Source organism: Panthera pardus, unplaced genomic scaffold, assembly GCF_024362965.1.
Source record: "Panthera pardus isolate Hobbes unplaced genomic scaffold, ASM2436296v1 HiC_scaffold_17, whole genome shotgun sequence".
Lineage (NCBI taxonomy): Eukaryota > Metazoa > Chordata > Mammalia > Carnivora > Felidae > Panthera > Panthera pardus.
In genome coordinates this window covers 27,245,276-27,259,633 of record NW_026526732.1, presented here as the reverse complement: position 1 = coordinate 27,259,633, position 14,358 = coordinate 27,245,276, and the positions used below count along the sequence as shown (strand labels likewise).

At 43.1% G+C, this 14,358-nt stretch overlaps 1 protein-coding gene across 6 annotated transcripts in view; it reads left to right on the top strand.

Moving 5' to 3' along the window:
- The window catches only part of ARFGEF3 (ARFGEF family member 3), a 183,739-nt gene that overhangs the window by 147,987 nt on the left and 21,394 nt on the right, over window positions 1–14,358 (top strand). For all 6 annotated transcript variants that reach the window (XM_019420456.2, XM_053904438.1, XM_019420455.2 and 3 more), the window contains 4 exons: window positions 4,288–4,391; window positions 6,026–6,170; window positions 11,103–11,231; window positions 13,125–13,301. In XM_019420456.2, coding sequence (XP_019276001.2) covers window positions 4,288–4,391; window positions 6,026–6,170; window positions 11,103–11,231; window positions 13,125–13,301 — 555 coding nt within the window. The remainder of the gene's footprint in view (window positions 1–4,287; window positions 4,392–6,025; window positions 6,171–11,102; window positions 11,232–13,124; window positions 13,302–14,358) is intronic.

Genomic DNA, 14,358 nt, shown 5'->3' with positions numbered 1-14,358 from the left:
GTGTGGAAGGGCCCGGAGACAGGCCCAAGAACAAGCTTGGCAACAAGCAAGCAAGCAAGCCTGGGCGAGATGCAGATGGCAGTGTGCTGTCTACTCAGGAGCAGAAAGCTTACTGTGAAAGCAGCTTGGATTCTGTCCAGGGTTGCTGTCATTCATCGTGTTCACGGGACACTCTTGTAGCACGTTTTCAATCTATGTGTTATTTTGCGCCAGCTTCTTTTTGAGTCTCAGAATATTCGGTACTGTATTCAGTAACTGCCCCGATGCGGGAACTACGATCCTCGATGTCCCATAATTGGCGGCCTCCGCCTGAGTTCCCAGCTCCTCCTAAAAAAAAAAAAAAAAAAAAAATAATCAAGCATGCCTTCCCCTAGGCCTTGTTAATCATAAAATTTCTCTGGAATGTCAAAGTCCCCCTTCTCTGAGGCCTTGTGGGTGTCAGAGTCTACTACGTTGATTTTCTGCTTAATTTAGCAATACTTTAACAAAGTAGAGTCCTGCTATACCACACGACCTGCTGTAGCAGGTTTCTATAAAGCGCAAGCTACCTGGGATGAGAGGGGAGGGCAGTTAGTTTCTGCCAGCAGTTCCTAAAACCAGAAATTTTAGAAGGAACTTAAATCTTAAAGTTTTGAGAACTTCGCCCTGGAGTGCTCTGAGACATGGAGGCTAAGAACAATTTAAATAAGGGCAATATAAAGTTCATAATATATATATTTTTTTAATTTTTGCTAAATAATTGACAATTCCTTTGCAAAAGAAAACTGGACACAGAGAAACGAGGTGACTTCACTCACGCTCCCTTTTTTTTTAGGGACCAGGAACAAAATGCAAGTTTCAGGATAGCGCCTGAAGGCAACAAGTCTGATCTGTAGACCATTGTTGTTGTAGTCTATTATTTATCATATATGCTTTATTCTATTATTACGTACACCCTGGGAAACAGAGGACTGAGCGGAAGGGTAACCATCGCAGCCGCTCGCTTCTTGATGTTACAAATTGGGCTTCAGAGGAAGATTTCTTCTGAAGCACAGCATACGATTTTTTAATTCTGCTGTATGTTAAATAGAAGCCAAATAATCTTAATCATAAGAAGAACTTAAAGTATGCATCTTTGTATTAGGTAGTAGAAAATTCAGTTTTTGTTTGAGAAAAACTCACTCCTGCGTATCTCCTTTGTTCCCATATGACTACCACACTCCCAATACTGGATGGGGGAAGGGGGCGGCCCTCACAGCATGTGATACTCTGCGACACCAGCTGGGTGTCCTACAATCCAACTCAATTCTGACACTACCCAGAGTTAGCGCAGACTCCACAGGTTAGGGGCTCAGTCCTCCCAAGGCTGCCCCCCACTTCACATGCCAAGCACAAGTAGGTCCCCAGGTTACCCACAACTCTGACTCGGCTACAAACACGAGCTTCCCATAACCCCTGCCCCTTGGATTTGGTTATTTGTTAGAACAACTCACCGAACTCAGGGGAACTCGTGTACCAGTTTATCATATGATGGATATAATAAAAGATACAGGTGAACGGCCAAAGGAGATACATATGGCAAGGTCCACAAGGGTCCCAAACACAGGAGCTTCTGTCCTCACGGAGTTGAGGTGTGCTCCCCTCCCAGCATGTAGATGTGCTCACGAACCCAGAAGATCTCGGAACCCCATGCTTTGGGGATTTTTACGGAGGCTTCATCACATAGGCATGATAGATCTTTAACTCTGTTTAGGAGTTAGGAAGGGGATGTTCTAGTCATGGCTTGATCTTTCTGGTGACCAGTCCACACCCAGGAGCCCACCGGCTGTTGCCTCAATCAGAACAATAGATATTCCTACCATCCAGGAAATTCCAAGGCTGTAGGAGCTCTGTGTCAGGAATTGGAGCCAAAGACCAAATATCAGAACAAAAGATGCTTCTAGTACTCTTGTCACTTGGGAAGTGACAAAGGTTTTAGGAGCGATGTGCCAGGAACTGGGAGCAGAGACCAGTATATGTGTTTGCTATTATATCACAGTCTTATATTTCATTGAAGAGTCATAATGTCTTCATTATGTGCCTGCTATGTGGGCACATCTATGTGAAGATAGAAAGATGAATAAAACATGGGAGAGGTTCCTGCCTGTGAGACGCTCACAGGCTCTTCTAGGAAACACATATAAATCGATTGTTACAATTCAGTAAGATGAATATTTTCATGGAGGCTAGTAAAAAAAAAAAAAAAAAAAAAAAGACACGTAAGCTGAAATGAATAAGCCGCTGAGACAGATGTTTGGTAGCGGGGGCTAGGTGCAAGCTTCAAAGGGGAAGTGACATTTGAACTTGGTGGGGTAAGCCGTGGGTTTACTTTCCTAAAGACAAAGTACACTGAAGGTGCCCACATAAGAGGGATGGTGGGTGATCAGTTGGAAAGAAAGGAAGGGGGCAGTTGCAAAGGGTGCCACGTGCCAAGTCAAGGAATCCAGAATGTGCGGGGAGGGTTATTAAGTAAAGAGTACTCCAGTCACATGCACACTTAGACACTAAACTCTGGCAGGCACATCTCCCCATACGTGGGTGCGAGAAGCTGCGGGCAGGAGGACTGTGGAGAGAATGCTCTAGCACATGGCAGAGGTGGGTCTGTAGGGCTTGTCACCGAATGGGGGCTCGGGGAGGGGGAACCGAGGATGGCTCCCGTTCCCCACGTTTCATACAAAGGCTGGTGCTGCCCAGAGTTAGGACATTCAAAAGGAGAGCAGGTTAGGTGTGGAGGAGAGGAGAAGGTATCGACGTTGGACCTTTGGACCTGTTGAACTTCTGTGAAACTCCACTCGAGGGGAGATGCCTAACAGCGTGTGACAAATGTGAGATTTTCTCTTAAGGAGGGAGTTAAGGGCAGCAAATGGAGATGCAGAATTATCGGGATGCACAAGGAGGATGGTTTTTTCTGTGAATTATAAGGTGGAGTTATTTGTACGGAGCATGGAGCATGGAGCCCCGGGGGTACTCAGGGGCCTCCAGTACAGCCCTGCTGGCTGTGGACGGCCCCGGACTCCAGGGGGCGCCACTTGCATAGACTTTGATGTGTACCGAGGCGGCCTTGGTTAAAACCAACAAAAAAACTTTGGGAAGGCTCACTGTGATCAACAGGCTAAGAAAGGAACGTATTTTTAATTCCTGCTTGGCTTATTCAACATGAATTTGATCTATGCTGTGTTTTCACGTTGTGAAGTGTGCTGATCCAAACCGAGGGTTGGCAAACAATTGGCACAAAAAAAAAAAAAATTATTTTATAAAGTTTATCGGAACACAGCCATGATCATTTGTCTGTAGCTATTTTTGTGCTTGGACAGTAGATTTGAGAAGGTGTTACAAAAACAAGGGAACCTGCAAAGCCTGAAGTATTTCCTGTCTAACCTGTACAGAAAAAGGTGATCCTTGATCTAAAATACAAGTGTTTATCTCTTCTTTTTAAAGGAGAAACATGCCTTTTTGTCTGAATTTTAACTAATGCCTAGTAACTAGGTCTCTTTACCCCTGGGCGAGGGTGCTAGTTGCTACCCTTGTAGACAATGGGAAACAATTACGGTATCAGTGGAACAAAGTTACTAAAACTATGTGAATAGATTCATTGCATGAGAAGAATGATAATCCTCGACTAGTATTTACCTATAGAAAATCTAGATGCCCTCTACAGATCTGTGAAATCTCTAGATATATACCACCAAAAAAATAAAAAGAAAGAAAAATCATTTCAACTCAATTCAGTCGTCTCAGTCCCCAAACCCCAGATGTTTAGATCATCCCAGAGCCTTTATTTATCATCACTATTTAGTGCTGAGCACTGGTAGCCGATGGGTTCTTTTCCAAACAGAGAGAGGCCTGGCGCTTCATTCCAGCCCAACATGTGGCTTGTCGCCAGGATTCTCCTTAATCATCAAGCTTCAGAGTCATACCGACAGCAGCAGGGGCACAGTGAAGTGAGTTACAGGCTGTCCAGGTACAAAACAACAGCGTCCAGCCACCGTGGGTACTGTGGTAGAACCCAGAAAAAAGTCCATTGCTTACTGAAAAGGAGACTCACAAAATGGAATGTTCCCAACAAAATAAGATGCACGCTGTGATCCCAACTGTGTTTAAGATGCACACGTGCAGAGGGGAGAAAGGACTGTCTCCGGGGTTGCAGAGCTTGGGGTAACTTTTTCTTCTTATTTCAGTAGACATTTATTGAGCCAAGGCCGTGTGGCTCAACAGGTCTCCTGTTGAAGGAGGAAGGCGAGAGTAATTTTGTCGATCTCTGTCCGCCAGGGGAAGTGGACTGTAAAGAAATAGGAGACTGTGTCCCGGGACCGGGAGCCACGTCCCCGGACCTGTGCCTGCCTGCCCTGGATTACCTCCGGCGCTGCTCTCAGGTACCGGGGGCGGTGCTTGCACGCAGCTCTAGTATAAATTTTTGTCCCCACCCCTTCCAGGAAGGAAAGGAAGAAAGTAATGGAAATATACTAGAACGCACAACTGAACTGCAATCTCTCAAACTTCTCATTTACACTCAGACGCAGGAACCATCCTAATCTCTATGTTTGAGTCAGGCTGTAAGGAAGGGAGTCATGAGGTCTCGGGAAGTCCTCACGATAGGACCAGAACGTGGACGGTGGGGATGCGGCCAGTGGAGACAGAAACAAAAGAGGAATGCAGTCGGCCAAGATCTAGTGAAGAAATCCCATGCAACAGCGCTCATCCAAGTCAACAGCGACCTTCATTGTGCAAAATCCAGTCACTGCCAATATCTGCGTCCAACGCCGCCGGACCAGAGGATGGTCCCTCCTGAAGCCCTTTCTTGCCCCCCCCCCCCCCCACAGGCTTCAGTGAAACCCTGTCTCAGTAGTTGTAGTCCTGTCTTTGCGGGTTCTGTCCCCAGGCCTCTTCTGGACTGTGGAACCTCTCCCATGGTGATAGCAGGTATAGCATGAAGCCCCAGGACTTTAGAAAGGATACCCAGCCCCCGCCTCTTCCCCCAGCTGCCTCCACCAGGCCCCACTCACAACAGAACCGCAGCCACCTTTTCACCCTCAGATCGTTCCTTCTCGCTCTGGGCTCCAACCACACGGACTTTTTGCCCCTCAGATACACGGTGCCTTACCGCTCAGGGCTACTGCCCTCTCCTCTGCCTAGAATTTCCCCTCCCTGGATCTCTGTGGGATGCTCCTTCTCTTGATCTCATCAGGAACATCACCTCCTCAGAGAGACCAGAGCTATGAACCAACTCCCTGCCAACATTCCCACATACCCCGGTCATTCTAGTATCACCTAATTGTTTCTATAGCCTTTATGTCCGAAATTATTATTGTAAGACACCCCCCCCCCCCCCCGCCCCCGGACAGGAATTTTTTCTGTCTCCCTCACAGCTGTTTTCCTGGCTTCTGGAACAGGACAGGCCCAGCAGGCACAATTCTAATTCATGAGGCTCCAGGGGAGTTTGGCCCAGGAATGCGGATTCCTGGGCGACAGGCTCCACAGCAGTGAGAGGGGAATGTGGAACCCAGGGCAGTCTGTCAGTTCTGCTTCCTCTCCCTTCATCTCTCCCACCTGGCCCACACAATCCTTCGTTCCCCCACTTACTGTTGGCCTCAGTGCCTTGGTGTCGACTGAAGGGAAGGGGAAATCAAAGTCTAGTATCCCATTTACCTATAGACTCTCTCCTCAGTGATCCCCATAGAATACTCCCCCCATAGGCAAAAACTCTTGACCTGTTTTGTGGTTCCCTGGGAAGGTTTACAAAAGCCTATAAGATTCATAGGCAATTGAGATGCTGAGCAAGTATCCCTAGAGTCTTTTTCTCCACCTTGTGGTTTGTACTGAATGCCGTCTCACCCCCTCCATGGGAGAGATGCCTCCAAATCCCAACCAACCTTAGAACCTTCATACGTTGAGAGCTTTTCTGGTTTTCCCTAACATGAATATGGCTGGTGTATAATTTTATTCTTCATTAACACCCAGAGTGCAGCTTTTTCCAATATATAATTGCATTTGATATTTCATTCTTTAGTTACTGGCCAAAATCTACAAAATGCCGTTGAAGCCAATATTCCTTAGCGGGCGACTCGCTAGCTTGCCTCGAAGACTTCAGGAGCAGTCGGCGAGCAGTGAGGATGGCATTGAGTCAGTCCTGTCTGATTTTGATGACGACACTGGTAAGTTAGTTGACTGGACCGAAATACTTTCATATTCCCAGAAGCTTAAGTCATGAGTTCAGTAACTTACAGATCATAAGAATGATCATCTGTTTCTGTTGCTATTGTTTTTAATTCTAATAGAACACGGCTACCTAAAGTTTCCATGGACTCTTTAAAAACATCATTTGAGGGGCGCCTGGGTGGCTCAGTCGGTTAAGCGTCCGACTTCGGCTCAGGTCACGATCTCGTGGTCCGTGAGTTCGAGCCCCGCGTCGGGCTCTGGGCTGATGGCTCAGAGCCTGGAGCCTGTTTCAGATGCTGTGTCTCCCTCTCTCTGACCCTCCCCCGTTCATGCTCTGTCTCTCTCTGTCTCAAAAATAAATAAACGTTAAAAAAAAAAACAAAAAAAAAACACATCATTTGATGTCTTGTCTCCAAACCCATCCTTTTTAGTTTCCATCGAAACTCAGTGTGAACAGAGTGCAGCTTCCACTAAATATAGTTTCTAACTCTGAATTCTCTATAATTTAGTAAATTGGGATGTGGTTGCATTGGTACTTAAATTGGCTGGTAATTGTCTTTAATACCTTCTAGGAAACACAATCATTATATAATTACTTCCTGCAGGACTCTTTGGTTAGAGACTGGGGAAATTAAGCCACTACTGAAGAGAGAATCTATTTGTGGCTGGTGGAACTGAAGGCTCATTAAAAGAATAATTTCAAAGAATGTGTTTCAAATTAGTTCCCATGTAATTTCCCGAGGATTGGAGTTCAGTCTAGTAACTTGGGGACATTTTCAGATGGGTTAACTCATGCTCACACTTGTCTTCTGAGTCCGTCGACCCTGCCCTGTTCTAGATCTAGAAATAGAAATTATGTCCTTAAAGGAGTCTATTATGCATCACAGGTTGTTTCAAACCCTTGCAGAAGGACTTTCGGGGGGAGGTTTTTTACATTTGCTTTTTTATTTGTTTTTCATTTTTGTTTTCTTTTTCTATTATAAATCCACTTATGAGAGCAGTGAGAGGATTGACAGTCTTCCATAGGGATTATAGACACTAAAACCTCACTAGTTTAGAATAGGTGTAAGGAAGAACCATAGGAAAGAATAATGGAGAGGACAGTGAAAATAGTGGAAATAGGCTGGGTGTTGCCTAATAGAGGTTTCATTTAATGATTAGTTAAGAATAATTTGTACTTAGCCTCTTAAACCTCCAGTCCAGACCATTATAAACAGAAACTAACATTGTTTATCTATAATATAGTCTTTAAAACAGTTGTACATGGTTTGTGTAGGGTCGCTGTCAGGAATCCCCTTTCCATTTGTGCAAACCATTAATCCATTGTTTTTCCTAGGCAGCCCATCTTTGTATGGATAAGTTACCACCAACCACCTCTCTAAAGTTTTCCACGTTATCAATTCATTAGGCCTTTAAACTACATATAGCTATGTAGCTATAGCTAAATATAGCTAGACCAGAGAAAAGAAAGGCAAAGGCTTTAAGTTAGTCTTAAAAATTAATGCATTCTTAGATGCTATTCCTTTGGTTTCCAAGAGCCAATAATTTCTTTTCTTTTTTTTTTTTTTTTTTTTTTTTTTGCCTATGGAGATTTCAGACATGGCTAAAACTAGACAGAATGGTATAATGAACCTTCATCTACCCATCATCCACCTTCATCTACTGTATATTTACACACACACGCACACACACACACACACACACACACCCTCCCTCCGTTCCCTCCGCTTCCTCTGTCTTAGATCAAATCATTATAGCATTTCATCTGAAAATGTTTCAGTATGTGTTCTTCACAGATAACAAACATAACCATTAATTCCATGACCACACCTAAAAATAATAATTCTTGAACATCAAATATCCATTCAGTGTTACCATTTCCTATTTTCTTATGTCAGTTAATTTTCAGGATTCACATAAGATCCACACTACATGTTTGGCTGATAGGTCTATTACATCCCTTTCAATCTCTAGATTTTCCTCTTCAGCTCTTTTTCACTCCTTTGCAATTCATTTGTTAAAGAGGTATGGTCCAGTGTCCCATGGAGTTTTCCATGTGGACTTTATTGGTTATACCCCTTCTAGTGGTGCATAACATGTGATTCTGTCCTCTAAACTTCCTGCAAGTTAGCTTGTTCACACCTGCTTACATTTTGAGGTTCATAAGCATTTGTCATCTGATTTTATTTATTGGCCATGGGTTTGGTTTTGCTTCCTATTAATAGGCATATTCAAAACTTTGGAAGTAATTTTTTCAATGGGAATTTTTTAAAGTTTATTTATTATGAGAGAGCGTGTAAGCATGAGCAGGGGAGGGGCAGAGAGAGAGAGAGGGAGAGAGAGAATCACAAGCCCGACAAAGGGCTCAATCCCACAAACTGTGAGATCATGACCTGAGCCAAAATCAAGAGTCAGATTCTCAACTGACCGAGTCACCCAGATGCGCCAATTTAATGGGCGTATTTAAAAGCTACCATCTTCTGATACAGTCACATTTCACAGGAAAATTAGAAGTATTAAAAATAAAATGGAGAGTGGGCTTTTTTTGTATTCTATTTTAGGTCCTTTTGGATTAAGCTAGAGAAACTGAGTCCTTTCTCTGTATCAGTTATCTGATCTGCAGGTTGACGTATTTCCAAAGGCAGTGGTGAACTGGAGTGTTGGCTCAGGTAGTGCTTATGTAAATGGCAAAACTAAAATTATTTACATCTAATAAAAAGAATCTCATGCTTTTTCCCTTGCCTAGTAGTGCGCAACACTAAAAATATCTTATTTTAAAAATGAAACTTCAGGGGCTCCTGGGTGGCACAGTCCCTTAAGCCTCTGACTTTTGCTTTCAACTCAGGTCGTGATCTCCGGGTTTGTGAGACTGAGCCCTGCGTCGGGCTCTAAGCTGACAGCACAGAGCCTGCTTGGGACGCTCTGTCTCCCTCTTTCTCTGCCCCTCCCCCACTCTCGTGCATGCACATGTTCTTTCTCCAAATAAATAAACATTTTTTAAAAATAAAAAAATAAAAATGAAATCTGAAGAGGAGAAAGAAGAGTTGTGTACCGAGAAGTGTGCTGCCTGGGCTTACGATTCTGTTGATGCCGTGAGCACCGTTCCCTGCCTGTGAGCGATACAGGCAGTGATTTGCGTGGACGCAGGACGAAAGAGTGCAAGCAGCACCAAGTGCAATGTGGACCCGTAAATTCAAAATGATGTATAGATTGCAAAAAAAAGAAAAAAAGGAGACACTGGGGCTGAATGAGAGAAAAGCAAAGAAAATAGACTAGCACACATACGCAACAAAAGAAAAACATGGATGGCTCAGACTTCACCAAAATTGAAGACTTTTGTGCATCAAAGGACATGATCCAGAAAGTGAAAGGACAGTCGAAAGAATAGAACATATTTGTAAGTCCTATTTCTGATAAGGTTTTAATATCGAGACTCTATAAAGAATTCCTACAACCCAACAAGACAACACAAGTTAAAAATGGGCAAAGGACACGAATTTCTCAAACTATGTAACAAATGGCCGATCAGCGCATGAAAAGATGCTCAACGTCATTCGTCATTAGGGAAATCTAAATCAAAACCACAGTGAAGTACAAGTTCACACCCATTAGAACGGCTACAGTTAAAAGATAAAATAAGCATTGGCAGGGACATAGAAAAATTGGAACCTTCACGGGAGTGTAAAATGCTGTGGCCTTTATGGAAAACAGTTTGGTACTTCTTCAAAAAGCTAAACAGAATGACCAGGTGATCCAGGAATTTCTCTCCTGGGTCTAGACCCTAAGGAATTGAGAGACTGAAACAGATGCTTACACTCCCGTGCTCACTGAAGCCTTATTCACCATAGCCAAAGGTGGAAACCTCACCTTGTCTCTCGACAGATAGACAAACAAAACATGACACAACACACAGGACAACGTGGACGGACCCTGAACACATTATGCTAAGTGAGATAAGCCAGACACAGAAACAAATACTGTGTGATTCCGCTTATGTGAAATATCCAGAATAGGCACATTCATACAGACAGAAAGTAGAGTAGACTTTTCAGTCTACCGTCTCTCAATTGCTTAGGGTGTAGACCCAGGAGAGAAATTTCTGGGTCATCTGATCCTTCTGTTTAGCCTTTTGAAGAAGTACCAAACCGTTTTTCCATAAAGGCCACACCAGAGGCTAGAGTGAGGGGAGAATGGAAAGTTACCGTGTGATGGGTGTAGGTTTCCTGAGATGATGAAAAAGTTTTGGAAATAGGCAGTGGAGACGGTTGCACAAAACCGTGCATTTAATTAATACCACTGAATTGTATGCATAATTATGTATAGGGTTAAGGTGGCAAATTTTTGTTATATATTTATAATTAAATAATTTTTTTAAAAAAAGATATACTTAAGGGTACCTGGGTGGCTCAGTCGGTTATGTGTCTGACTTCAGCTCAGGTCCATGATTTCGAGCCCCATGTCAAGATCTGTTCTGACAGCTCAGAGCCTGGAGCTTGCTTCAGACCTTGTGTCTCCCCCTCTCTCTCTCTGCCCCTCTCCCACTCATGCTCTGTCTCTCTGTCTCTCTCAAAAAGAAATAAACATTAAAAACAAATTTTTTTAAAGATATACTTGGGTGATACAAAAGGATATTTTAGTGTTTTGGTACTCTCAGCTCCCAAGAAATCTGACAGTTTTTTCAATATAGTAGAATTTACCATATCACCTTCTTCCTGTAGGGGAATAAGAAGAAATTTGGCGGGTTTCTGCCCTTTGACTTTGTTAGAACGTGTAAATCATAATCTGTCCTTGCTTGTGGACAATGCGGGCTACCCCACCAGGCAATGCCTCACATCCGTACGGCACATTGCTAAACTAACAATGTTTAGTTTGGTCTTATGATGATTCTGTATTATGGATTTCACAGAGATCTGCTTTCTGGTTTCCAGGGCTGATAGAAGTCTGGATCATCCTGCTGGAGCAGCTAACAGCAGCTGTGTCCAACTGTCCACGTCAGCATCAGCCACCAACCCTGGATTTACTCTTTGAGCTGTTGAGAGATGTTACCAAAACGCCTGGTAAGAATTTCTACGTCTGTCTTTTGGGGGGAGTTCTTATGCATGTAACTTTTTTAGGAGGGTATTTCTGTGGGTCTGCTTGTTTCACAGCTATATCCCTGGACTCGGTGCAGAGCTCCGTGCAAAATAGATGCTCAGTAAATACTTGTTGAATGGCTATGATGCAGTGATGTTTAAGATATGTCCTGTTATTGTTTCCATGTCTTCCCAGCAGTCCCTTTATAAATAATGTGTGCTATCCAGTTAGTTGGATATGTTGGATTCCCACAATAATCAGGCCAAGGGTATTGGCTTTGCTCTTTTCCAGGATTACAGTCTTCCTCTTTGACTGGATCTTACATGCTCTTGGCCCAGAGCTGTCAGTGGGACTCATTGGGTCTCCAGTGACATAAACAAACCATGATATATACAAATACATATACATATATACACACATATACATACATATAGATGCAATATTAAGACTGCAAGATATTTTTATTTTAGAGATAGCACATGAGCAGGGGAAAGAAAGGGGCAGAGAAAGAAAGAGAATCTTAAGCAGACTCCATGCTCAGTGCGGAGGCCAAGGCAGGGCTCAATCCCACAACCCTGGGATCATGACCTGAGCCAAAATCAAGAGTTGGCGTTCAAGTAACTGAGCCACCCAGGTGCCCCAAGACAGCAAGATCTTAAATGTATAAAGGTCAGAGGTGATTAGATTTAGAAAAAGACATTTAGTGGTCACCTGGTACCTTAGTAATACAGGAAAAGAATGGCCCTGAGGGCATTTATTTCTTCTTTTGAATTAATCAAATTTAGCATGTACGCTTAGACATGCAAATTTTCCCAAGATCCAAGAAACTAGAAATTTTGGTTTTCACAAACAGAACCAGAACCACAAATGAACCCACTAGTTAATTCCTTAGTAGTAAGAGGAGTTTCATATTTATCATAAACTGATGAAGACTTGATAATCCTATATACATTTTGTCTCGCTATTAATTTTGACAATGATGCTTGGTGAAATATATTGAATAGCAAAAAAATTATGAACACCCTACATGGGTTAAGTGAATTCTAGTAAGAGCATATAAATATTCTGCAGACATTAAAATGAGTGTGAATATTTAAAATCTATATACTACGGAGTCCAATCTCAAATTCATGAAATGTTATGCATTTATAAATATACGTGTACATTCAAAAAGACTAGAAGCCAAACATCAAAATGTGATTATCTCTGTGGGTGAGGTTTTTTTCTTCTTTGTATTCCCATGTGTTTTCTGTTTATTAGGAAAAGGGGAAAAAATAGGATGCCTTACTTTTGTAATCAGACTTTAAAAATCCATCACTTTCACAAGGATTTTCATTAGAGCATTGTTTATAAAGCAAAAAATTAGGAACACCTTAAATGTCCATCAGTAAGGGACCGGATAAATAACTGCTGGGTATACACATACCATGGAAGGTGGCAGTCAAAATGAGGAATACCTAAATTTGCTAACAACGAATGGTCTCTAACACATGTTAATGTGCTTCTCAGTGTTTCATGTAGACATATGTACTTACACTTTAGAGGGTATTTTCTTATAAACCGACAGATACATGCACACATATCTGGGGACTGGAGTCAATCAGGTGATCCTTTATAGCTTTATTGGTGTTTGAATTTTTTTTATGAATTTATTCATGTGTCACTTCCATAAGTAAAATCATCAGAAACAAAGAAGAAAAATGCCACCGAAGACCATATATTCCCCAATCGGGAGGAAGTTCTTTTTCCTTGCAGCTTCTCAGAGGGTAGGGGATGCCCGGGAAAGAGACGGGCAATGCCAAGCGATGGCAGGAGCTTCCCTTGCACTACAGGAGAGCTCTGCGGTCCCAGTTCTCATGCTGACTTTTCTCTTCCAGGACCCGGGTTTGGGATCTATGCGGTGGTTCACCTTCTCCTCCCTGTGATGTCCCTTTGGCTCCGTCGTAGCCATAAAGACCATTCGTACTGGGATGTGGCTTCTGCTAATTTCAAGCATGCCATTGGCCTGTCCTGTGAGCTGGTGGTGGAACACATTCAAAGCTTTATACACTCAGGTATCTATGGTGCCACAGCAGTCCATGCTGAGGATTTCTTTTCGTGGCAAGCGTCACCATTTAAATGTACTTATAAATACCAGGGTATGATTTTTTTTAATTTCTTTAATGTTTATTCATTTACTGAGAGAGAGAGAGAGAGAGAGAGAGACAGTGCAAGCAAGGGCGGGGCAAAGGGAGAGGGGGACACAGAATCCAAAGCAGGCTTCAGGCTCTGAGATGTCAGCACGGAGCCCGATGTGGGGCTCGAACTCACGAACCGCGAGATCATGACCTGAGTCACAGTTGCTTAACCAACTGAACCACCCAGGTGCCCCCCCCCCCCCCCCCCAGTGTATGATTTTTGTCCAGAAATGACGAAAATAGAATTATGTGGTCAGGGCCAACCTTCTCGTAGTAGATGATGAAAATGAAAATTGATACTTGCAGTACATATGTGACTAAAAATAAAATTCCATCTAGTATGTGTATGCATGAGGAGAGGGGAGGCAAGTTCAAGTATATAATGAATACATTAAAAAAGTGACGGGTGTATATCTTCCTGCTTCATCTGGGGAGGCTAAATGGAGGAGATAAGATTTTAGAACCGGCCTAAATTATAGGCAAGAAGTTGTTTAAGAGGGTAGGGGGTAAAGTGTCTTCATATCTCTGGCACTTTGAAAAAGATCTCAAAGTATGTGGTAGATAATATATTGAAGCAGGAACTAGGAAATAGTTCAGCTATTGAAGGGAAATAGGTCAGCTGTGGTACCAGTGGAGCACCATTTGTAAAATCTACATTCTTGCTCATGGTTCTTCATAGGAAGAGTTGGAAGTTTGAGAACAGAAGAAAAATCGCTGTTAACTCTAGAAGTTTTCATTCTGTATGCCGGGGCGCCTAAGTGGCTCAGTCGGTTAAGTGTCCAACTCTTGATCTCAGCTCAGGTCACGATCTCAAGGTTCATGAGATCGAGCCCCGCATCCAGCTCTGCACTGACAGTGTGGAACCTGCTCAGGATTCTCTCTCTCCTTCTCTCCCAGCCCCTCCCCACCTCAAAATAAGCATTAAAAAATAATA